This window comes from Haliaeetus leucocephalus, unplaced genomic scaffold (genome assembly GCF_000737465.1).
Source record: "Haliaeetus leucocephalus isolate CR32 unplaced genomic scaffold, Haliaeetus_leucocephalus-4.0 Scaffold526, whole genome shotgun sequence".
Lineage (NCBI taxonomy): Eukaryota > Metazoa > Chordata > Aves > Accipitriformes > Accipitridae > Haliaeetus > Haliaeetus leucocephalus.
Genome location: NW_010972962.1, coordinates 1,740,842 through 1,767,467, shown reverse-complemented (window position 1 = coordinate 1,767,467; position 26,626 = coordinate 1,740,842). Strand labels below are relative to the sequence as shown.

At 38.1% G+C, this 26,626-nt stretch overlaps 1 protein-coding gene across 5 annotated transcripts in view; it reads left to right on the top strand.

Moving 5' to 3' along the window:
* Nucleotides 1-6: 6 nt before the first annotated feature.
* PPP2R5A (protein phosphatase 2, regulatory subunit B', alpha) overlaps nucleotides 7-26,626 on the top strand; it is a 51,398-nt gene continuing 24,778 nt past the window's right edge. For all 5 annotated transcript variants that reach the window (XM_010576412.1, XM_010576414.1, XM_010576411.1 and 2 more), the window contains exons 1-3: nucleotides 7-508; nucleotides 19,551-19,747; nucleotides 24,943-25,044. In XM_010576412.1, coding sequence (XP_010574714.1) covers nucleotides 358-508; nucleotides 19,551-19,747; nucleotides 24,943-25,044 — 450 coding nt within the window. In that variant the 5' untranslated portion in view covers nucleotides 7-357. The remainder of the gene's footprint in view (nucleotides 509-19,550; nucleotides 19,748-24,942; nucleotides 25,045-26,626) is intronic.

Genomic DNA, 26,626 nt, shown 5'->3' with positions numbered 1-26,626 from the left:
CCGCTCTCCCCCGCCTCCCCGGCAGCCGGCTCCGCGCGGAGAGGAAGCGGCGAGGGAGGCAGGAACCAGAGGAGCGAGGCGGCAGCCCGGACCCAGGAGCCAGGAGCCTCCCCAGCGCCCGGCAGCCAGCAGACCGCGCCGGCACCGCCGCCGCCCCGCTCGCCGCTAGGACGCCAGCCCTCTCCTCCCCTTTCCCCGTCGGGGTGTGTGCGTGCGTGAGGGCAGGGAGGACTTGGTTTTGGTTTGTTGTTTTTTTGGTTTTTTTTTAAGCCCTTTTTTTGCCCGCCCGCTTCTCCCTCCGCTTTAATATATGCTTCTGGAGAGCGACGTCCCCCCGCGCCGCCTCATCGCCCAGCCATGTCGGCGGCCATCTCTGCCGCGGAGAAAGTGGATGGCTTCACACGGAAATCGGTGCGCAAGGCTCAGAGGCAGAAGCGCTCGCAGGGCTCCTCGCAGTTCCGCAGCCAGAGCAGCCAGGTGGAGCTCTCGCCGCTGCCCCAGCTCAAAGGTACCCGTCTGCCGTCTCCCCCCCCCCCCCTCCTGCACACCCCAGCCCTCCGGCTGCAGGTGCCGGTGCCCCCGGCCGCCCGGGGCTGCGCTGCCTCTTCTGACACCGCTTTGCCTGCCCCGCGCTGCCCTGTCGCCGCCTGTGCTGGCTCGTCCCCTTCACCCTCACCCTCTGCCCTTTAGCCGTGTCCTCCTCCGCCCCCGCTGCTTTCCAGGTAGGGAGCCGGCAGGAGTAGTTCTGCGTGCGGATGGGCTCGTCTCCTCTGCTCGTACGAACGCGCGTCGTACAGGTCGGTTCTCGCTTACTGCCCCGGGGAAGGACCCCACTGACTCGCCACCCCTTTTCTGGGTAATTTAGGAGTGAGCGTTAGGGGGGGCAGGTGTGCTTTTTGAGGGCTTATTGAGGAAAACGTAGGTGAGTTGGGTTCAGGAGTGCAGGGAATTGAGCACTAAAACCTGGGAGCGAGTGGTGGCTCCTCCTACGGGGGGGATTTTGCGAAGAGGAACTCTGTGCCCGTGGCAGAATATCCTGAGTTACCGGAGAGAGTTTGCGTCTGGCTTCTTGGTTCCTTCCCATCACCTTTGGACGGTGTTTGAATGACGTTTTGCCTGGCTTTCTCTAATGATCAGAAGTTGCCTCAGAGACCTTCTCCTGCATAGTGCTGTATGTGAACGCTCACAAGTGAATGAAAGTTGTAGATGCTGGCATTGCTGACATTAAAATAGATAGTGAAGCTTTTATCTTTGTACTGGAGCTAAAATCTGAAAAGACTCAGTTCGTTAGATTAGAAAAATGAAACGAAAGTTAATTGCAACCTTCCACACCTTTAAGCATCAAAATAAATTTCTGTATATTATTTCTTTTAAGAATTACAGAAATAGTTACGAGGCAGAGAATATAAACTTGTTATTAAAGTATTTGGCAGGGACCTGAAAAATAAGGGAGAGATAGTACCTTAACATGACCTAGCATATTAATTTTACTTCCACTAGTCTTAAAGTCTTCAGGTTTTTGAAGCTGCATCATGTGATGGTAGAGAAAATCTCTGATCATTTCCAGCAGATATCTAGAATCTGAATGAAATACACCAAACTTAAAAATATTCCTGCATACTAATTATTTTTTTTCCTGTTTGATTTTCATGGTTTTTACAGTCATGTCTGTAGTATTTCAAGATAATTTTTTTTGTCCTCCCCCTGAGTGGCACATGTACGTGAACAATAAAACTGGCAGAAATGTTATTAAATGCAAGTAAGCTTGGGCAGGAGAGTAACAAGGTGAGGGTTTGGGGGTTTTTTTTTAGCATGTTTGTTGCAGCAGCTTTGCCTGTTAGTTTTAACAACAGCAGGGGTGTTTGTGCTGTTTGGTTTGAGCTTTCTTTTTCTCTGTGAAGTTGTGTCCTGTCTTAGTACACTAGTTTGATTTGAGGGATTTATAACCGGAATATTATGTTTGAAATCAGTATTTAGTTTCTGCTATTTACACACTGTTTAGACAGTATATTTTCCTCAGAGATCATTTTTATAAAATCACACTTGAGACCTTGTAAAAGCACTTGGTAAATATCGCACATAGGTGGCAGACTTCAGAAAGTTTGACTCCTGATCCAGCAAACAGTTAAACATACATACTTTATGCAGGGAGTAATTCCAGCTTAAATCAGCAAAATGTCCAAGTTTACATTCTTTGCTGAGCTTGGACTTCAATATTAAATTTTTAACTCTATATATTGAAATATTACAGTTTTGTCAGTGCAGTTTTACAGCTTTTTACTTATAACACAGAGAAATTTTGCATGGCATCAGCAGCTCAGATGTTCGGAAATTTGAGGCCATAAACTATCAGAGGAATTTCTTCAGTTATGCAGAGTTTTGTAGTAGTTCAAATTGCATTAAATTCTTAAAGGAAAATCATATCTGTCTTTAGGATTTTCAGTTTAAAGACTTGCCCTCTAAACCTGCTTCAGAACATAAATTGTGAGCAAAATATACTTTTATGAAATATAGTATCCCGACTAGCCAGTTAGCAGAAAGTTGGGCAGCACTCTTCTGCATGTTTTCTCCCTTGGGTTTGTGATGTTAGATTTGTCCTGAACGTAGCTATGGACATAGGATGATTTCTCTCCATCTGCTTGAGGCTCCCTCTCTTCCTTCCTGTCTTGAACCTCCCCTGCCCCCCAAACTAAAAAAGCTTCTGGAAAGAAGGTGTTTTCTTTATAAACATATAATTTTGTAAACTTTTTGTTCTAATCACACGTCTTGGGAAAATGAAGCTTTGCTTTATTCTTTAAAGTTTTATAGAATTCAGTAATAGTTGTGATGCTGCCAGTCACTTACAGAGTAGTAGTCAGTGTTCCCAGGGAGGGGCTGAAAAAGGAAAGTACAGTCATTATACTGATGCCTAAGGGCGCTTAGCTAGCGTACACTTACGAAATTAGATTAACGCTTTTTGGTTTTCCAGTTATCTTCAAGTAGATGGTTAAATCTGAGGTGTTTGAAGCCTGTATTGGGAGAAAAGTAGTGTTTTGTAGCTGAAAAACAGCGGTTTGGTATTATGCTGCTGTAAAATATTTCATCTTGTTTATAGTTACTGCCTTGTTTCATCACTTTTAAGAAAAAATATTTTAAAATAAGTATAAACTGTATTCTAAAACTCCCCGGTAGGTTTGTCAGACTGGCCTAAAATACTTGCATCTATTTTACTGGAAGGAGAGATGTTCCAGAAGAAAAATAAAATTTACCTATCCACTTCAAAAAGTACCTTCTTGGGTAGATAGTGTTGTGGGTTTTTTTCCTTTTATCGAGGGACTGTTGTTTGTTTGGCACTGAAATGGCCAGATCGGATTGTGTAACGTGCTTTCATAGTTGCGTTGTTTGAAAGCTTGTAGACAGATAATCTTAAAAATACATATTTCTGGAGTTAATTGTGCTGCTGCTGTGTTTTACCAAAATTCCTTAATTTGGTTGCATATAGTATCACTGCTAGGAGAAGAAATATATCTGTAAGTAGTAGGTAACAGTCCCAAATAGTAGGTACTTTTCCCTTTGGAGTTGTTTTGGTTTGGTTTTTTTGGGGGGGGGTGGTGTTAGATTGAGAGGACAGGCAGCAAGATTGTGTGTTGTCATTAAAATTCAGCTTATTGTTGTATGTGATAGATATCTGGCATTTTTAGATAAAAGCTCAGCAAAACATGACTGATGTCAGGATACCCAAAATGAATTAGTAGTGTGTTCTTCAGTTAAGTTAGCAGGTTTCCTATGTGTTTGTTATTCAGGAGAGTGTCCGTTTTACTGTATTGTTTAAAAGCTGAATAAGAAATACTGAAGAACCAGTGACTGTATTTAAAAGAAAAAAAAGCTTGCTAAACCTGTTAGAAGTTGAAGTTACTCCCCCCCCCCCCATCTCCTTTTCATTTGCTACTTTATAGTTTAGATAATACAAATCCTTTGAAAAATCTGCAGCCAAAATAACATGCTGGTTAACAGCAGGACTTTATCACTTCATGGACAATTCTGAGGGTGTTGTTTAAAGAAAACTGGCAAAGGAAGTGTTACTTTTAAGGTCTTAAGAAGTGGCAATTCTGTCTCAATAACAAGTCTTTTAAAAGACTGCAATAGCCCATGCAGTTGCCTTCATTTTTGAAAAAAGAGATACAACTTGACCTTGGAACCTGATCTGACTCATTACAGTAAAAGTATGCATATTTGTTGCTGTAATTTTTCATTGAAGCAGCATGTAAAATACAGGTGGAAAATGGTGAATAGAAAACATGACTCATTGCTTTTATTTAGCGCAGTTAATGTGGTATGTCAGGTTGTAAAGCAAATACACCTTTTTTCCTGTGTACCAAACATGTCAAGTGCAGCTGGAATGAATAAACATTTCCTGATGCCTTTCTGTGATCTTCTCAATAGTGAATATCCATTTGGGAAGACACATGTCACTGCAGGCTTATTTCCTATATTGTGCTCAGAGAACAAATATATGAAAAGAAATTCTTAGTTTTTACTTCCAAATTAAACTGCCTCCCCACAGAGAAAACTCTGGTGCTTACAGCAGAAGAACTGGAAAGTGGTCCAAAAATCTTTCAGCCTTAGGCTAGCGATGGTTATAACTATCTCTGTGGGGCTGAGAGTTATGGTGGTGAAGTATACTGGAATAAGACATTTTTAAGACGACCTTCCAGTATGTAGTTTCGACATCAAACATGGGGCCTAAAATAGGTGTTAACCATTTTATTTTCTTTACTTAAACCCTTGAGAGAGAGAGCTTTGGTTAGACTGAAAACAAGATACCATGTTCAAGCTAAGCTTTTGTGGAAACATTACAGGAAGGCCTAATAAGCTTGCTTATGGGTAAAATTTTAACGTTATTAAATCTATCAGGGTCAGTTCGAACCTTAAACTTTGAATGTTTTGAGTCATAGAATCATAGAATGGTTTGGGTTGGAAGGGACCTTAAAAATCATCTAGTTTCAACCCCCCTGCCGTGGGCAGGGACATATAGTCATATATGTAGTCATATAGTGTGTGCTTCAGAGTGACAAAAATAAGTGGAGTTAAAAACAGGTGAGAGGAATCCTCTTCTCATATTAAGTTGCCTTTGCTCCCCAAAGGAAAATGTCCTTCAAAATTTTAGAATGGTTACTTTTACTACAGCCTTAATAAATATTTGTAAGTGAAATGACAGTTTTCTGTCTCAGATTTGCACTTTTTTTTTTATCCCTCACGATTGATCATTATTTCCTATTCTGTAGTCCCCCATCCTCTCTCTACCTTTTGTATTCAACATCCCTTGCAACTATGGTCATCTTGGGTGAGTTTTTCATTAAGAGAGATAATCTCTATTTCAGATGAAGAATGAGGATGTTCTATGAGGAATTTAGTTTTAACTCTTCTGTATAATCTCAGCAGGGCGTACTATAAAGTAGTCAAAACTTCTGTTTAGTGAAGTAACAATCTTGAGAAATAGAGAACCTATAACAGCTAAAAAAACTTTAAGATTTTTTAAAATATTCTAATGTAGCTTCATGAAAAATGAGCTGTTTAATTTTTTTTTTTCTATATTAAGGAACTGTTCCTAGTTTATGGAGTGGAACATTTAGTCTTTAATTCTTAACAAATTGACCTTTTTTATCCTTAGACTTGAATTTTTGGTCTTAGAATATACTTCCATCAAGAGCAACTCCTAAATATAGAGCCTATTGACAGTCTTCACATGAACTTTTCTATTTAAATCTTTCACATCTTCTGTGTGCCAGCTTAGTATCAGATTTCTTTTTCCATATTCGTTGCTTTCTAGTTTAGTCAGATATTACTTTTGCAGGTGCTGCATTTAATGTTGGTTGCTATAGGAAATACAAGTGGAATTACTTATTGCTCGAGGCTATCTGATCAAAAGAAGATTATTTCAATCTACAGATTTTAATTTTTTTTAAATATATATCTTAAAATCATTCAGTGCTTTTGAAAAGGTGTCATACTAACAGTTCTGGACAGATTAATATTCTGTTTAAACATAGAAGGGATATGTGTTGTGTTCTTATGCAAAAAAGTCACTTCCATTGGGAAGGGTATAAAATTCAGCTTCTATGCCATTGTAGTCCTGAATCCTGTTTTAATCTAGCAGGCTAAAATTATATTTATAGTTTCGTAACAGTGTGTGGATTTTGAAGGTTGGAACCACAGCCAAACTAGATGAATAGGTAGTAAGTAATGTCTGTTTTATAAGACTTCCTTGGCAAAATGCTCTACTAGAAACTGGACCAGCAGTGACAGCTTCTTTTTGATGTCTGAATCACTGATTTTTATCACTGAACTAGTTTCTGTTAAATTTTGCTGAGTTTGTGGCTAATGAAGTATGTTGTCTACAAGATGCCTATTTCATAGTATACTTTTGACTTAAAGGCAGAGCTCATCATAGTTAAGGTTGCCTACAATTTTCCTTCACAAGACCTTATTCTCAGCTGCTTACAGCATTGCTAAACTGTTTGGACTGAAGTTTTCCATGCCAAGTATGGACAGTTTTATTTGGAACTGTTCCTCAGGCTAATTTTCTTAGTTTCAGCAAAAACAGTTCAAACTGCTCCTAAGACTAGAGGAAAAATAAATTGTACAGTGTCAATATTAAAAAAAAAAAAAAATCTTACTGTCTTGAGGTTTAATGTTTGCTGTACGTGGGAGCTTAGGACATAGTTACTAATGAAAGTGGATCTAATTTGGTCCGAATTCTAAGACATGCTCAGTAGCTATTGTAGCTCAGTAGCAAGACTGATGATTCAGTATGTACTGCGCTATTGTGTACAGATACTTCAGGTTCTACTATGCTACTCTCATCTGCTATGCTCTGTGGGGCTACTATGCATGGCTTTTCTGTGGCTTTCTTGTCTGTAGTACTGCTAGGCTCAGCAACTAAGCATATGGAAAACTTGTAGTTTTTTACAAGCAAGAACCCAGAAGTGTATTACAGGTGAGGGGGTAATATGGAAGTGGTGGGCTGATTAGAGAAGCTTAAGTGGGAAGAGAGGGCAGGAGCTAGCTCCTTTCCAGTAGATGTGGTAAGCTTAGTATTTAGAGTCTCAACATTCCTTTTGGCTGTGAAACTTTCTGGAAATGTTTCTTATCATACTCTTGTAGTTTCTTCATAGTTTTTCATTGCAGCCATGGTTTTTGAACCATGATCTTCCTGAAACTTCATGGGCTTAGGGTTTTTGTTCTGTACATCAGGAACTGATTGCAGATGACTTGGTTCATCAAATGAGTCTTGCGAATTTAAAAATGAGGAGAACATAACAGCAGTGACCATGATTAGAGCATGAAATTCACTTTCAGTCATTGTGTTTAGTAGTACTGCTCTGGCTACCATATGGGGGGGGGGGTATGGGAACTGAAGCTGAGAAAGGCTGGTGAAATGTAGATGCAGGATACTAGGCCTTAGTATGTTAAGGGTATGGAGGCTATGGGAAGAGAGAGCAGTCTGATCAGAATTGTAGGTGACCTGTAGCCTGTTTAGTAGCAGTATGTATTGCTGCTATGAATATGGTGAAGGGAAAAGGCTACAGATTTTTCTTTTTAAAAAAAAAAAGATTGTGCTATTGTGTTGCCTGGCTACCACTGGGAAAAGATTTCTATCTTGTTCTCATCTCAAGTTTCCTCTCTTGGCCATTGTTTCTCACTATCTTACCAAGCAAAGCTTTGGTGAAATTTATAGGTTTTGTGAGCTTCATTGATACGTTTCAGAAGAGAAGCATGAGTTTTGCTGTGGAGCTGGGAGGTCGAGGTGTAAGTAACAACAAAAATTGTATTTGCACATGTGTATTCAAGAATAGCGCTACAAAAGGAAGATGTTCTAATTGTAGTAAGTGATTTTTAAACCCTTGAGAATTAAAGGCATTAAAGCTATTCCCTACCATAACAGCAAAACTTTCAATATGTTATACAAGTTTACTTTTTCAAATCACGGATTAGAAGTTTTTATCTGAGACCATCACAAACTTGGAGAGTTGACAAGCTGTGGATAACAGAGGTAAAAGCAGCACAGTAGATTTTCTCAGAAGATCTGAAAGAAGAGGTGAGGTGAGTGAGTTTAGAGAAGGACAATAGAGCATGGGCCAGGAATGCTGATCTGAAGAAAAGCAGGAATAAAAAGTCACAGCAATTTGTCTGAATATGAAGGGTGAATCAGCTTTATTTCTGCTATTGCTGTATTTGAGAATTAGCAGGGTGCATCACTGCATAAACAAGTGAACTTGTAGATGTGATTTAATAGGTTACTTTGTTTCTGTAGATGGTTGGTCTTTTAAAAATAAAAGCACAGCTTTTATTTTATTAATTTCTTCCCAGGTAAAATTCTATGGGAAAGTGTAGCAGAATAAAATGGGTTTAACAAAAAAAGGTTGCAATTTAGTGTAACTGGGTAAAGCTTTTGAAAAGTATATGATGTTTTTCATTAAAAATTCTATGCTTGCTTATAATATGATATGTGTAAGACTGAAGTCTTGTTAAGCAGCATAAATTTTGGTTCCACACGTATGTAATGGCAAAAAATGATGAGAGTTTAACTTAGGCTTCGAATTAAATATGTGAAATTTGTGCATTTCAGCATTGTTGGATTCTGTAGGAAAACAGTAATTATTTTGAGAAGAAAATTAAATTCCAAATGTCAGAATCCCCTAGAGAGGCATAGGCTGGGCCCCACAGTACAGTCAGGAAGGACAAGGTTTAGTAATTTATATTTCTGTGTATTTTCCCTTCAGAGTAGGAAGCAGGAGCAAAATAAACTCAGTACATCAAAATGGTGTAAATTGAGTTTAAAAATAGCCAAGAGATTTTGCCCAATGGGAATATACTTAAGTGTAGGATCCCTCATGACTGAACGCTTGATGTTTACAGTTTTTGATGGAAAGAATGTAACTGTTAGAGTATGGTTAAAATTGATGAAAAAAGTAGCTCAACCTTTTATTTATGAGGCTAAATGCTTAAATTAAGTGAAGTGGGTAAAGAGATCGTGCAAGTGCTTTTGAATATTCATGTGCTCGGGATGATCTATTCCCATTGAGGTCAGTGGGAGTTAGGTCACTGAATGCAGCAGAACCATGATTTCACCTGTGTTTCCAGTCTAATCTTAGTTCTTCCTACTGTAACACTTATCATTATAAAGTATCTCATTATCTTATTAGTCTGAGAAAACTTTGAAAATTAAGAAACACTGGTTTAGCCAATTCATAAAGTATGTATTTATCCAAGGAATTAATTCAATACCTGTAACTTCCACCCAGATTTACACAGGGATTTGAGGGAAGAAGAGGTTTTTCCTTGGCTTTTGAAAAGCTAGATTGCATGTTTCCCCTGGCACAGATTTCCTATTTAATTGCTCCCCCATACATCCCCTTCACACACTGCAAAATGAGTTTCTGTACTTCTGTGAAGTAATGTTTAACAGCTACCCCTTGGTTTCAAATAAAAGGTATTTTTATATTACACTCAGCACTAATTTTGCCATGTGAAATCGACATGAGTGTGTCTTCAGTTTCTGGGAAAATGCAAACAAAATTGATTTGTAATGTTGACTTGCATTTTCCAGTGTGATGGCAAACTGGAGAACTTCAGTGTCTTATTAAAAATTAATTTTGTATTTGGATAAGGTGAGGAAGTGATTGGGAAAACATACAAGTTAGTAGATTTTAAAAAATAATATCCCACAGCAGATTCACTTATGGCATACTTCATTATCAATGCTTACTAATTATAAAATACCATAATTTCAGTCATACAAGAGTTTTGCAGTTGACTTAATAAAAAGGGAACTTTCAAATTGTAAACACAGTTTCTGTCTTTCAAGCTTAAAAAGTGCAAATCTATTTGTTTTGGTCTTCTGGTCAAGGAAAGTGTTTATGTTCCTGTGAATAGAGAATGTTTTTAATACAGTACTGTATAATGGGTATTGAGCTTAAGTTTTTACTGAGTCTGTGTGGCACATAACTTTGTCACCTGCTTTTCAGCAGTCTTTATCCCCTGGTAACGTATATGCAGAGTACTACAGCTGTTGGGGCAGTAAAATAGCTGTTCAGATTATTCTTTTAATACTTACAGGGTAGATGTGAAACGGTTCCTTGAGTCTACCTTGTCACAACCTAAGGGTTGTTGTACATCTTCAAAATTACCTGTGAAAATCCAAAATTGTATTGAACCTTTACACTTCAATAATATTTCTTTAAGGGCAAATGCTTGTGTTTGGGGAAAAGTATAATTAGAAGTTTGTGTGTCAGGAACAAGCAGCATCATACCGATTGTCCCTTCTGATCTTTTTTGATTTGACAATCTCAAACTTGGTCCATTCTCTCTTTCCCTTTCTGTAGAGTCTCTTTGGTCTTGCTGGTGGTTAATTTTCCTGGCACGAGTGAGTTACCAGGAGTAACGAGTTCTTGTGTGCCAGCTTCTGTGGGTGCTCTCAGCTTGTGGCTAATACAATAGAACCTGAGTTAGACTTTAGAGGGAGGATCTTTTTATATACCCAGGACTTTACCTTGACCTTTATTTGCCCTCTTGTTAGGAGGACTTCTTGAAAGTGTGTATGTTTTACCATAACAGAAACTTTTGTTCCATTTCAATGTAACAAAAACTATTTAGGAGTTGTATTTTCTGTTTTGGGAAAGCAGTTTTAATTCTCAGGCCTTTGTCTCAACTTTTGTAATTTTAAGTTAAAGTTGCCATTTATCCCATATTCACATCTTCTGAGAAACAATTTCCTGTTCCAGAAATCAATTACTCTCCCCTCTTTCCCTGTTTAATGACCTGGCTGTGCATGTTAATTCTGTGATAGGATTTATCACCTTTAAATTTAGCACTATCTTCCTTAAAGAGGCAGGGTTCCTATTTTAAATTATTTTAAAATCACTATTACTTAATAATCACGAGCTATGACACCTCTGTCAAGCCAGTGAAACCATTATTTGGGCTAATGTCTTGCATGCAGGAGAGAATGCTAAGCTCTTAGAGCCTCTGGTTATATTCAAGCTAGGCCCATCCTGGCATATGATCAGTCATTAAAACTGCTTGATGGTTTTTAAATGAAGACATCAAATACAGTAGCAGTGTATGCCAAAAACATAAATGAATGCATTGGGGAACATAATAGTTGGCTTACTGGTGGAAGAAGGCTTGTGTGCTGGTTTTGGCTGGGATGATTTTTTTTCATAGTAGCTGGTATAGGGCTATGTTTTGGATTTGTGCTGAAAACAGCATTGATAACACTGATAACTGAGAGATGTTTTTGTTACTGCTGAGCAGTGCTTACCCAGAGCCAAGGCCTTTTCTGCTTCTCCCCCCACCCCACCAGTGAGGAGGCTGGGGGGGCACAAGGAGTTGGGAGGGGACACAGCTGGGACAGCTGACCCCAACTGACCCAAGGGGTATTCCATACAGTATGACGTCATGATCAGCGTACAAAGCTGGGGGAAGAAGGAAGGGGGGACGCTTGGAGTGATGGCGTTACTTCCCAAGTAACTGCTACACGTGGTGGAGCCCTGCTTTCCTGGAGATGGCTGAATACTTGCCTGCTGATGGGAAGTGGTGAATGGATTCCTTGTTTTGCTTTGCTTGTGTGTGTGGCTTTTGCTTTACCTATTAAACTGCCTTTATCTCAGCCCACGAGTTTTCTCGCTTTTACCCTTCTGATTCTCTCCCCCATCCCACTGTGAGGGAGGTGAAGGAGAGGCCGTGTGGTGCTTAGTGGCTGGCTGGGGTTAAACCATGACAGCTTGCTTCAAACACAAGAGGAGTAGTGTAATTGTTTTTTGAAAACATACAATTCAGCTGTGTAAGAAGTGAAACTTCTTTGCCTTTTATAATAAATATAGTATCACTCTGAAAAAGCTTGCATACGGTTAACCATATGCAAATGGCTCAGCTTCTCTTGCCTGACCACAATGTTTGAGACATTAACTCTTTCAGTCTCTCACACTCAGTACTTTCAAAAGCAGCATTGATTCAACTGTGTCAGGTCATCGGGCAGTTTTTGGGGTTTTTTTTGGCTTGCTTTTGTTGTTGTTGCATGGAGCTGAATTTCAGTTAGATTCTGAACTGGTGGTGTGCTCTTGAGGAAACCTTTGTATTGTTCAAGTTGTACATTTTGTTAAGGATAACTTCAGGGTGTTTTATGTTCCTGTTCCAGTGGTTGGTATGTTTGGTGAGTTTTTGTTTAAGGAATCAGTGGTGCTTTAATTCTCCTTTTTGAGAAAGTGTGATAGAAATGAGGTGAATTGTGGCAGACCTCGTTACTAGAATCTTGCTATTTAACTTTTTAGGGACCAAGAGAATAATTTATATTACTTTTTGCATCTGACTGCATGTTGTATTCTGTAATTAGACAGTAGGAAATAGGGCTATTAGTATGAAAGCACTTCAGCAGAATACTTTCTTACTGTCTGAAGTGTCTTGGTTGATTCAAATCTTCAGTAAAATCAGGGGATTTGACGTGGTAGTAGTTGGAGACTCTTAACTATATGGGATTATAAGAAAGCTTGGAAGACAGTAGAAACAATCCAGATAAGACACTTGCAGTTTACCATCACTGCCAGGAGTCATGTCACACAATTTGTGACAGATGTTGTTAGATGAGCATAGGCTTTTCAGATTTTCTGGACTGATTTAAGGTCAACTGCTGGCCCTGTGGAGTGGCGGAGGAGACTATCTGGACAAACAATGTCTGTTATTGGATGGAAGATAGCTTTCCAGGAGTACTTTTAGTAAATGACTTGGTAATTATCTATGGCCTAGACTTTGCAATTAACTTCGTAAACCACAATTCTGTGTGTGAATAAAAGTCATTGTTGATCGTTATCCTAATTTAGTTTTACTTCTCATGTGTGATTTCTTTTTTTCTTTTTTATTTTTCCTTTTTTTACTTTCTTTTTCTTCCTTGGCATGTGTCGTAGAATTAATCTTAAATCCAGAATATTCTAATGAGCAAAATTTCTGATTTCATAGCTATTTCAAAAGAAAATGGGGATTTACTTGGATGGTGGTATAATTTTTAGCAGGTTGGTTGGTTTTGGCAATTTTAATTTGACTTTGCACAACTGGCTGGGGAAAGGTGTATATTAACTGGGACAAAATGTGTTATAGGGATAGTTGAGCAAGTAGGGTCTAACAGTGTATTTTTGAAGTACTGTTCATGTGGATCTCAGTGCAAGTCCTGCCTGACGACCATCTGCAGAATAGTTTGCCTCTAAGTGGAAGTACAGCAGAAGCTCAGCTCATTATCTTGATTGCTTCTCTGCAGTTCTTTTGATTTCTGAAATGAAGAAGTTAAGTGTTAGTATGAGCACACAGGTCCTAGACGGGATTGACCAATGTGCCTTCTGTGCCAAGTCTTTGTTTTGGTTATCTCCTATGTATGTAGTATGAATTACCTTGTAGCATAATGTTTGAGAATACCATTCTACTTTGTTGTCTTCCAAACCTCTTTCTCCAGTGAACAAACATATTGCTGTATAGGGAGCTGGTTAGCTTTTAAGATATATAATGTTCTGTCTGATTTCCTTATCTGACCTGGAAAGTCAGAGCTCTGTTTACTGTAAACATGCAGAGGAACTTACTCAGCCCCTTCCAGAGTTCCAGCAACAGCTGTAGACTTTGGGGTAACAGGTAATTTGAAAGTGCGTGCTGTTGAACTCTGAATGGAGGGGGTAGGGGGCGAAATCTGCAATGCTAGTCTATTAAGAAATGGTACTTAGGATGGCAAAGTTTTTCTGTGTGGAAAACCTGAAAATACTGATGACAAGATCCCTTGGATACCTAAGGTGCTGCACAAGTACTCATCTGAGTAGCCCTGCCAGTTCCAGTTGGGCTGTTGAGCTACCAAAAGCTGGAATTGTGGGAAATTCTGTTACAGGTGTACAGAGTTACTGGAGAATGTTACAAACTACCAGTATAGCCAAATATACTGTGAGATTTTTATACAGGGGCTACATTTTCTTTAAAAAGGAGCTTAAAGTGATTTAAAAAAAAAAAACCCACACCAACACCCCCCTCAAAGTATCATTCAAAAAAGTAGCTAACTTCATGCGTAGGTAGGATTTTTCAGTTATCTCATACCTCTATAGTTGGATGATATGATTCCAAAGGTGATGGTGAACTAACTTAACAGCTCACTGCAGCTACAAGGAGTTTCTGCTCCCATCACTAATCTTGTGCCAGAGCTGAGGCACATCAGGCCCCTCCAGAAGCCATTTAACCTCACTAATATGGCCATGTTATTGAGTTAAAGCAGCTCACGGAAGAGTCTGACAAGTTCCAGAGCCAGTGTTGAGGGATGGATGTGACTGGGAGCAGAGGAGGGGAAGGGAGGAATAAATGGCAAGGGGGTAGCGAGGAGAGACCTCTGTCCTTTTCATTGTCAGCCAGCTATTTTGCTGCCTGTCAAGCTGCAGATGTAGACTTCTGAGAACCTGGAAACATGCTCCCTCTGTTGTAACAAAATTGCATCAAAACTCCATTTCTTAATAATGCTTTACCATGCCTATAACATAAACACTGACCCAGATGCTACAAGAGATCACAACAACAATGCATGCAAGAACTCCTCAGGACAAAAATAAATCTTAAATTTAGGTTAAACAGGACTCCTTATGCTTGATTTATGTAGACTAGGGCAAAGTTTATCAGACTAACCCCTTTCCAGACTAATGGTATCTCTGAAAAGAGCAGGCTGTACAACAGTGTTAGCAATTTACTGATGTGAAGAAGTAAATCAAAAAGCAAAGCAAACCAAACACTTAATGTCTCGTAGTACATGTGCTTCTGTGCTTCTCTCTCTATGTCAGTGTTAGGGCTCTATTCTGCTCTGGCAGGTCCTTCCACCATTGAGTACAGCTACATATAACACAGTAAATGTAACCGGACAACAGAGACTAAATGCTAAACTTCATGCTGTGGACTACGGCATAATTATGGCACAATCCTTGTCATGTATCAATCCTTGTCTGTATTTCAGTTTGTCAGGGAATTATGTAGAAATGTAGGATTGCCCACCAACTTCAATTTACTGTAAGGAGAGATGCAGTACTTTATTCTATAATGTCATTGTCCTCTAAGTGTTTGAAACAGCTATATGTGAACTGCTTTAAGAGGCTGTCAGAGGAAAACTTCATGGTTGTTTTTCTGGCTTCTGCATCTTCCTGGGGCAGCTTTTTCAGGAAGAAGTTACCTAATTAGAGATATTTTAAAAAAGTATTGGAAACTTGTTGCAAATGTTTGAGAGGGTTTACTTTGTATTGGCAGGGAAAGTATGTTATTTGAATTTCCAATTTGTGTAGTTTAGAGAGGAGTTCTTGTGGACTTAGATTCTGGTTGCTGCTGTTGGAAGCAAGGATTATGTTAGGTTCTCTGGCTTTGTATGGAAGGTCTCATGTAAACAATTCTGTTGAGAAGGGAGAAGAATCTGTCTCTTCCTTCCACAAGAAAGGCCTGTAAACATATGTGATAAATATACTGTGGGAAGGCGTCATTGTAGTGCCCTGGCTAGTGATATGGTGGTGGTTGTCTCTCCAGTTACATACTAGTGAGGTAGCTCTGTGATTGTGAACTCTCCCTATCTATATGTCATTTGGGCCCTCCCTGGAAAAAATAATCTTTTAACTTAATATTCCATGTTTAGACTTGGATTGACAACTTTATAAATTTGAAAGCATTTGATTTGGAGACAAATCTGTACAACCATGCAGTTTTAATGTTTAATAAACTTCTGCTCAGGAGGAACTTCCAAGTCAACTTGTTTGTAACTTTTTATCCTGTGTTATTGTGGCTACCCCCTGTAATGATCAGGTTTTTGTAAACAGTAGAAATAGCCTGTTGAGAATTTCAGTACTATGAAGTGCAATGATCAAATGAACTATTTTAATCAGTTACAAACATTTTACCATCTATTGTGGAAATGACCAGAGGCAATTAATATCCTTAGAAAGAGTCATGGTTAAAGTGGATCATAACTTACAGTAATTCTTTTGGTGTTGGATGGAGATCTTGGCTTTAGAATTTCCCATCATCATACCTGATTAAGAATCGCCTTTCTGTGGCTGCCTAAAAATCTCATTGTTACTTTCCCAAGGACCTCAGATCAACTTAGAACCAACCTTTCAAAGAATGTAACAGTGGATTTAAAGAATTTCCTAAATAGCACTTCTGTAGAGCAGCCTCTAGAAAATAAAGTTGAGGCAACTGCATTTGTTCACCTGGATCAGATGGTGTGTAGACCATTTTCTGGGGTGTGGTTTAATATATGTATCTTGACATTCTTCTAAAAAGGATTAAATGCTTTTGTTCCCTTTTTTTTTCTGCTTTAGGCTTCCTCATGCTTTGTTTCCTTCCCTCCTTGCCGCCGCCCCCCCACCCCCCCGCAAGGTGTCTTTTCCAACAACATGCAGCAATTCGGGGACAGGCTGGGAACAGAATTCAGGCTTCAATTTTTGTCCTACTCCTCCCCCCAGTATCGCCTGTCAACAGGGTTATTTTATTGAGGCATCCGCTCTCTACTTTGAATCTACATTGTCTTCTATGGCCCTTATGGTATTTAGGGTATTTGAAGAAAAGCAATTATCTTGAACTTCAGATGTATGTGAAATATTGATAGATATTAAAGTAAAAGTGGTTTAAAAATCATGCCACAGGTTGTTAAACTACTAAAGCTAAAAGCTCTGCTATTTATGCAATTATGGTGACACAGTTTATTTTATTCATAGAACTGGAGTAAACTATTGCAATATGATATTATTGTTGTGTAGAGTTGTCTAGCTTCTGTTGTGCTGGGATAGCTAAAGATAGTTAAAGACAAGGCTTTAAAAAGCTAAAAACACTGTCCGACAAACAAATTTTCCCAAATTACTTGGTGGTTCCCATGGTGCCTCTCATAACATTCCCAGGATAAATGTGCTATGTGTCAAGCAGTGATTGAGTACATGAAGACAGGTAGTGCTGGTACAACAGAACTGGCTTTCTTGTTACCTTATTTATTATGATGGTTGTACACAATTTTCAACCTGTGCAGATGTCTTTATTTTATGATTCCCCTTTTAAGTATGGAAAATGGACGTAGGCATAGAAGAAAATACTTCCTTTGGTTTTGCTTTAAATAGTAAGAGTAACAAAACAGATTAATGGGCAGGTTTTTCATTTGAGAAAACATGTCTAATTGAGGTAGATCAGATTGCTAATGAAATGGACTGGTGATGCATGGCAGGAGAGATACAATCTCTGTTACTCTAATGTCTAACTAAAAGTGGCTAATGCAGGGATTTCTTTGATACTCTAGGGAAGGTAATAAGTGATTTGATTATGTTGTCTGAATTCCTGTTACTTGTTTTTAACCTTAGGTCTTTGGTCTGTTTTAACCAGTGTTAGGAGTATTCAGATGCTGTCTGCTGGTTTTTGAAACTTCTGGGTAAATTCCAGTTAATGATACTTCATTTTATTGAGCATCAACTAAATACACTGTATTAGTTGTGCCTCACTGCTGGGCTTTTGTAACTTGGAGTATAGTTAAGTTTGTAGTGAGGAAAAATAAGAGTAAGTTTGAATCCTGTTTGAGCCTGGCTATCAGCTTGGGGCTAGTGTCAAAAAAAGCTGTCCTCCCTGTGTCGGTTCCTTAAATTAGGCTTTTTGGATTTTAGCCTCAGCATGTCACTGTTATTGCTTTGTTGCTATGATACAGTACTTACTCATGCAGTCCCCTGTAGAATATTAGAAGATCTGAGCTGAAATGTTATGTAACTTACCGATGTTTTTACAGCTGATGCTCATTATTTTGCAGAGTGTAACAATTCATGTCTTTGTAGTTATCTGAGTGAAATAAGCATATTGCAAGATTCTTATTCAAAAGAAAAATGGTTAAAATTGCAGAATTAACATTTAAAAGTATGAATTGTTCTTTATGAGGGAGTAGTAATTGCTAGCTTTTTCAAAAGCTCACTGAAGTTGTTATGCTCATTTAATAGGATCATAACTGTTAGATGGGGGAAAGGGAATACAATACAATATTCTGGTGTTTGAACTTTCAGGGCAGAGTGAGTGGTTGGGATTACAGTGGAGGCGTTTCAGTCCATTTTAGCAATTACTTTTTGCTTATGGAAACAAAAGAATTCTATCAGATAATTACTGAACATTAAAACCACTGTTGACTGTTGTTCCAGCCACTAAATAGAAAGTGTTTTGGTAAGAAACTTGAGGAACTGGCATTATTAAAGAGTGTTTGAGTTGTTAAACTTTAAAATGAAGTTTGTTTAATTAGAATAATGCTTAAACAATAAAGAGAAGCATGAGATCTTTTTGTGATTTGTTCAAATTTTAAAGTGAGACTCGAGATTTTCAATACTCAGTGTTACAAGGCAGTTCCCTTTTTCTTGTCTTGATAATTTCCTTATGATGAAACAGCAGTGCTAAGATCAATACTGCAGTGAATGAATGAAGCAAAGGGATTAGTAGTCTGGCTATAGACAGGTCTTGAAATTTCTTCAGGGGGAGAGCATTCCTTATTTGCAGATAAAATTGGAAACAAAAATTTTTCACAAGAACAACTGAAACACCAACTGACTGATAGATGATGTGATGCTATGTTGCTGGAGTGGTGTAGAACCCCAACAATTAAAAACAAGAATGAAAGGCACATTAAACCAATTTTTCAGTTAAAACCATGGCTTCTTTTGTTGTGATTGTGCAACTCTTGAGCAGTTACAATGTTTTAAGGATGTATTAAATTTAAGTGTACCGTACTTAATAATCCATCTCTTTTTAGAGCTAATGTGAAATACTAATGGAGGAATTTTGCTTATCAGCTTATGGAGAAACTGCACTCTAAGATGAAAATGCCAAGTCATAGCCGAACATGTTGCCTTAATAGGCCAAAAAAGCTGGAAGACCTTACATGACTAAGATTGTAATAAATTATTTAGACCAAAGCATGAAAATTCAGGATTAATCCTTTTGAAATATTGGAGGTGTTTCTTAAGAGAAACATTCATCACATGATGTCAAAAGTATGGGAAGTATTTTGCATTGGGGTAAAGCGACAAGGTTCCTTCAAAGCAGATTTTACAGCTTTTAAGCAGGTTACATAATAAAGGATTAGGGAACAGAATGAGACAAATCGGATGAATGAAAGTTCAGTGTGATGCACTGCTTCAGTATATGACTTTTGGTGAGGGAGAGTTGGTACTTACTAATGTCTATGTATTTCAAATAAAGTTAATTCGGGCACTCATTTTCCATAAGTATATTTACTGCCATATGTTTATCCATTATTTCTTGTACAAAACACCAGTTGTGAATGGTGGGTCTTTCATTCTAATATGCTTGAACAGGTATTTTCAGTTTTGACAGTATTGCTTATTAATTTGCTGACTCCAGAGCACACTATTCCCCATAATAAAAAACCTGATAGCTATGCAAATTTTAGTCAGCAAAATATTTAGAAATCCTGTGTTTGCTTCTACAGACTTTAAGTGTTGGTTGGTTCTGGTTTTTTTTGTTTGTTTGTTTGTTTTCTTCTATAGATGCCACCTTCAATGAACAGCAAGATCTTTTTTGTCAGAAGTTGCAACAGTGTTGTGTACTCTTTGACTTCATGGACTCTGTTTCAGACCTGAAAAGCAAAGAAATTAAGAGAGCAACACTGAATGAACTGGTTGAATATGTTTCAACAAATCGTGGAGTGATAGTTGAATCAGCTTATGCTGACATAGTGAAAATGGTAAGTAGAATGTTCTTGTTATATTTTGTATTTTGATAAAATGAATTAATCAGTTTACAACTCTGATGGCATCTAACTCAGAATTGCTGTCGGTTATTCTGCTTATACAATATAATATTCGTTAATGGTAACTTGGCTTACAGAATTGTTTAGAAAGGCTTGTAAAAACAAACAACTTGTAAGTTTTAATTATTAGCTGCAATATGATGCATTGAGGTTAATTAAAATGAAAGAACTGGTATATTGCAGATGCTTGCAGTCTGGGTAAGCTTTGAAGTTGTTCTCATTCAGAAAATGGCAATACTTCAGTGCTGCCTGTCTTTAAGAATGGCAGTGGAATGACAGGCTGAGGTTTTCTGGTAAAGATTCTTGCAGGTACTAGTGTCAAGAGAAAGATTTATCAGTGTAAGAAAGCAACTTTGTAAATACTTTATATGGCTGTTTGTTACTGTTTTGGCCTTGGAGAGCTGTGCTACAGTAGTCTTAAGTGGTTTGCTCCAGTTGTAAACCACAGGGTGACTTCTGCTGTGCAATTTCTACAAATAGCGTATTGAATAAGCAACAAAATATTTGTGGTTATCTGCTGACTTTCCCAGTTTTTTATGTGCATTTTCAAATGCTACGTAAGTGATGTTTTAGATATGCCTATACTCCATGTACAGGCAACGCAACTGAAGGACATTTGACAATAATCTGAAATATTTTAAAATTGTTTTTTCTAGAAATTTGAGATGTAAAAAGAATGTGTTTAGTGCCCATGCACTTAAGCTAATGGTTCGCTAAACTTCGGTTAAGTTTACATAGGCACAATGCTGACTTTAAAAGTAGCTATTGGGAACATAAGCAGACCAGTTCAAACATGTGGCCTATGACTTTTGTAGTTTTCTATACAGTGCAAGCTATTTTTTCTTAAGGTTTTGTTTGGTTTTTGTTCTGTGGTTTTTATTTTTTTCTTTTTCTGTGAGCAGCTGATATGGAAGATCAGATCTTTAATGTAAGTAAGTGTAGAAATTTTGCTATTATACCGAAGGGCTAGGATTATTGAAACCCTTTTAATCATTTTGGCTGTTTCACCAGATGCTTATCAAGTTTTACAAAAGATCTAGGACACTGTTTTTGGTTTTTTTAATAGTTTTGTTTTTTTAAAGGACCTGTGTTTCTGGCCTAAATGTTTTTTACACAAGAAAATAAAGGACAGAGTATGTCCACCTCTTCTTTGGCTTTTTTGGTTTTGCTGCTGGTGGCAGCAAGCCTGAACCCTTGCAGTGTTTTCTTACTCTGCCCTCTATAGCCTCTTGTTAGAAGAAAGAGTATACCAACTAGCCTATCATACTTGTTGAAAGGAGATTTTCTTTTATATTGGAGTTGTTTTCTTTTCTTGAAGATAAGGTGGTGTTGAGCTGTTCTTTTGAGGTCATTGTTGTTGTGCAAATGATTGGGCCCTGTGGATGCTTGTTTCTCCTTCCATAACAAATTTCCATCTCCTTTTCTCCCCTAAAATGACAGAAAATGAAGAAGGCCTTAAATGCTCAGTGAGAGCGTTTTCAGAGCTTGAGACAAAAGATCCCTCCAAGCCTGAATAGTATTTCTAGTCTCCCTGGCAACTGGCAGCAGAAAAGGTCTTTGCTGTGAATTAGGACGAAGTACCAGCTTTCAGAAAGAACTCTGGATGGGTCTCTCCCTCCAAACAACACGTGTGTCAGGCTTGAGGCCTTTCTTTGTAGCAAAACCTCTATGAGATTTAAAAGATTTTTTTGTTTGTTTTTGGACTGTTCAGTGTTTAGTACCTTAAAGAAAAAGCATCTGAGTTTTTTGCAGGGTTTGAAGGATAGTGGTTTTGGGACGAAAAAGTAGAAACCATCCTTAATGAAATCCAACTATCATCTGACTGGTAGTAAAGGATGAACAAACTACAAAAATTCCCTGAAAAAAGCCAGAGTGGTATCAGTGGCAGAAGCTGAGCCTATTTCTTTCCAAAGCCCCTTGTCTTTCCCTGGGCCTAGGACACCTTTCCTCCAGCTTGTAGAGGAAGCAGCCTGGGTTCCTGGGAGTGACCTGAGTCTTGGAGAGGCAAAGTCAACAATCCCTTACAGATATCAAGAGGGAAAAAATGTTATTCCTGACCAGTGCATAGGCAAGGTCTGTGCAGGTGAGGAGGTCTCCTAGCATTCCTTCTCTTTACATGGTCTCTGTTACCATGATAACTGCTGGGCCAGTATCACACAATAATGGCTTGTGTAGTTGTCACCGCTCTGCTTGGATCCTGAGGTAGGGAGCACTGGGTGAAATGGTATCGATGTTTTTTTCAAGCCACCAAGGATGGAACAAGATCATAAAAAAAAAAATTAAAAAAAAATCATCTTTGTTTAGGCAGATGTGCAGGACATATGCTGCAGGTTATCTTTTTGGTGCCCTAGGCACCTGATTTTCCTATAGTTTATTTGCCAAAGCCTTTGAATGAAGAACTGAGGACGAGTTCTGCTTACAGAGAGTTTTGGAGGGGCAGCACAGTGATCTGTGCACCTCCTTTCTAGGTCATCTAAAACTAGCATCTTCTCTGTTTAGAAATACTCAGTTCAAAGTATTCTGAAGCTAACAGCAAATTAGGGTTCGTCATTGTGAATGTTTTAACGCTTCCTGGGAAGCTAGAAAGCTCTAGCCTTTCAGGTTTGGGAGTGCAACAGAAGTGTCCCTCCACTACACATTACTCCTCCATCTCCTTGTGCCTGCCAACTTCCCCTCATTCCCCACCAGCATATAAAAATCCAATGTAAATGAGATTGTCCTAGCAGCTTGCACAAGCTATGAATTCAGAATTTCAAAAAACATCAGGTATCCCTATCTATATGCTCAGAAATTGGAATTGAATCTAGTATCTCCGAGTGTACAGACAATAAGGGACTTTTTTTTTTCTTTTTTTTGTTTTAATAAAATACAATTGCTGCATTTTAATACATTAACTGGCACACTTTCAGATGTCACTTTTACAAAACTTTCTGAGATTTAGTTTAGAAAGCTAATGCTGGGTTTCTCTGGAAACCTGTCCAGCTGTAAAAGCCTTTTATTATTTGTATTTCTCAAACCACAGTTTTGAGATAAGACCCCACTTACAAAGGAAAAATGATGTTTTAAATAATATGAGTGGGTATAGAGAAGAATTTGCCCATAGAAAAACAATGGGGGTTTTAACCACATTTTTGATCAATACTATTAGCAAGATGTTAGAAAGAAACAAATGAGACAGGAACCAAAAGTATTGCAAACATAATGAGGTGAATGAATGAGTTCTTTAGGGAGTCAGGCTAGTACATAAAAATAGTACAGTTTATTCTAAGTTTCATATGGTATCAGGAGACCAATAATGCTAGTAGAAGTACTGAATACTCTGAAAATCATAAAATTAGTTTTGTAAGGATCTGGCAGAGAGGCTTGCTATTTGTTTCTGCTACAGAAGTACATTCAGTAGTTAGTACCTTTGTTTTGGACTTGAAACTTTTGCATTCTGTACTCTGAGGTTCTGTGCTAAAGGGTTGACTGGTTCAGTTCGGCAAAATGCATCTAGAAATAAAAGGATGCATTTTCAAGAGACGTTACTAGAAGACTTGTAAGCAGAGGTAGGGAAGACTCTGTAGGGGACTGATTTGTATGTTGGGTGTTATTGTTGAGTACCTAATAACAGTAGACAATATCAAGTAACAGAACCAGGATTATAGTCTTTGGTTTGGGGCTTGATTAAAATTCACATTCTTTGACTCCTGTTTCCCCCCCTCTCCCGTCAGCCAGTTTCTCCTGTGGTCCAGAATCCCAAGTCCCTTCTGTTTACAACATTAAAGGACAACTGTACTGTTTTGGTGGTTTTTTTCTTTTCTTTTTTTTTTCCTGCTGTGCAGTAAACTAGGAGACTGCTGTAGTGCCCATCCATACAGAACATCATTGCCCTTCTACTCCAGAGCAGCAGTGCCTGCAGCTTTACTGTGTAACAACAGGAGACAGTGACAGGACGTAGAATGAAGCGCATAGGAGGAAATGAAAAGTCAGTTTATGCAATAGCTTTATATCTTGTTTAATGAGGCAGCTGATGCTTCTATGCAGAGCCAGCTGGGTGACTTCAGGATTTTTTAAAGTCCTTTTGCAAGAGTCTTCAAACACCTTGGAGACTCCACGGAAGCTATGCAGTAGCACTTGCTGCCAACTTTCAAACGTTTTCTTTTGTGTTTAGTAGGTTTGGGTGGTTAGCAGCTATTTGAAATAGATTTGATTGAAAAGACTAAAGAGTTTTAAAGATGATTGGAAAAGTTGGGCTAAACGTGTTCCTGAAAAAACAGTAGAAAATGCAGAAATGAAATTAACTGTATGTTCTTTTCTGTTCATGTTAAAGAGATTTAAAATTCAGTATGATGCATCTGGCAGAAGATATGACATTTATTTTTCTCTTGACATCTGAAAGATTGGTCTTCTATCCAGACTTCCATATAATTCAAAAATCCCTGAAGAAACCTTTTTAAACTTGCTCTTTTCAATTTGATTTGATATGACTATATCATACTTAAAGTAACTTGGTAGCTATTTTTCTTGGGTTTTTTAAAGTTACTTTGTGTTAGATCAAAAAGTTATGATTGTTATGTATTTCTGACTTCCCAAAACCTTGAAACATTTTGAAATCATGAGAGGTGAAAAATGGTAAACAGTTCTTCAGTTCTTACTTGAAAGTGAGAAATATCTTGAAATTAAGTAAAGTGAAGAACTCTAAAATTAGATATATTTTTGGGATTGTCTGCCTTGCGCATGAAGAGAGTACTGTTTAAATCATAATTGGTTAGTCATACTGTATTTGTTGTCTTATATAAAACCTCAACTCTGTGTCACATACTTTAAAATTGTCTTTATAAGGGGAAACTGAAATTTTCTTTCAATTTTCATAGTTTCAGAGAAAAATTTTAAATATGACCATGTCTAGCTACAAACTTGTAAAACAGTTGAGGCAAAAGTTACTTTCTTATTATTTTCATTCATCTCTTTCAGACTTTTGGCTGTTTGGATTTAGCAGTTCTGAAAAAATAAAAGTGATGATTACATTACTTTTTTTTTAAGATGGTTTTATTTCTTGTAATTTTAGGATAAAAGCAGTACATTGCTGAGAGTGATCTGTGGAAACATAAGAAGTGATACAATTAAACAATTTTTTTCTCTTGCAGATTAGTTCTAATATTTTCAGAACACTTCCACCTAGTGATAACCCAGATTTTGATCCAGAAGAAGATGAACCAACTCTTGAAGCCTCATGGCCCCACATACAGGTATACAATTCCTTTGTTTTCAAGCTTTCTTGTAAGGCAAGAACTGTGAATGGATACTTAAGTCATTTTGTGCCTTTGCTAAGAACGTCAAAATTGCTTATATAATACAATTGAGTTTCTATACTTGGGAGGAAAAAAAAGTGGTGCTTTTCTTAATGTGTATAAGTATGGCAGAATGTAAGCTTTCCAAATTGCTTAAATACTTATTAACAGAGTGGTTGCACCTGAATAATCCATATATTTTTGTTCTTTACTTAGGAGGTTTGTTTTCTGCACTTCAGCAACTTTTTTGTCTGACTTCAATAAAATACGAGTGGATGTTAACAGTTTGGTTTCTTGTGACAATAACAAAAAGTGGAGTAGTAGCCTTTATTTGTTTTTTGAGCAAGAAATAGATATCTCCTCATTCTTCCCACCCTGTTCCCTCCATGCAAAAACTTTACAATATAGGTGTCGTTGTTTGGTAACAGTTGGTTAGTTATTCTGTTGTTGCACTCCTGTGCCAATCTCGTGATTTTTATAGCATTGCTGTATCAGTCATGTGATTGACTTGCAATACTGCTGAATTATTTTTTTTTTCAATTAACTGTTAAAAGTTGAACAAACCTAAACCACTTACAATCATCGAAGTTCATATCTCAGGTAGTTTGTTGCCAAATTTATGTAAGTAGTAGTTATGTAGCAACTCCTAGTAGTGGGTAGAAGATTAATAGCTACTGCCCATCTGCATACCATTCTCTCCCCTCTTTTACGAGAGTTAAAATGCTACTCTGTCCCTATAATATTACAGTTCTAATGTATCAACAAATGCTCTTATTTAAAAACTGTACTTCTATTGGCTATAAAAAGTACGTGTTCAGGATAGTATTTTAGACTTACACCAAGAAAGAAACAAGTTATCACAAAAAAACAACTCTGCGGGTTAAAGGCTGTGATAATAATAATCTTATATATGGCTGATTCTGATTTTGTAGAAGAAATGGCTATAACTGAACTCGATGAGAAGCTTGATTTTGTAGGGGTGGGAGGGTGCAAGGGCTGTGCAAATGTCTCTTATAGTCAGTAGCAGCAGCATCTGACTTCAAAATGCCCCTGTCTCTCAGGAGTAAAATTTGTAAATGTTAGCTTGGTTCACTTTAGGTTGTAAGTAAACTATAGCTCTTTTTATAGAAAAAGACTTGTGCTTTCTGCAACCAGTTCACTTTTGCTTTAGGCTCGTCTAAGAGAAATTGAAAGAGGTTCATAGCCCCTGGTATTATTTGAAATTTTACTTTCAACTTTTTCCTTTGCCTTTTCCTAAATGAGTTTTGGTCAGGCTGCCTGATCATTGTGGATTTCCCTCTCCTGCATCAGTTGTTCATCCTGTCCTTGGAATAGATTGCTCATTACAGCACAATGGAAACGGTTTGTGTTTTCCTCTCCTTTATTTTACAGTTCATGTGCTACCGGATGGTAGAAGACTTGAGTTTGATAACTTGCTAATTGCCATCCAGGAGCACAAAGCTGCTGGAAGTGTCAGATTTTGTGTATGAAGGAAGGGGGTGTGCACACCCATTCCCCCCCCCCCCCCCCCCCACACCCC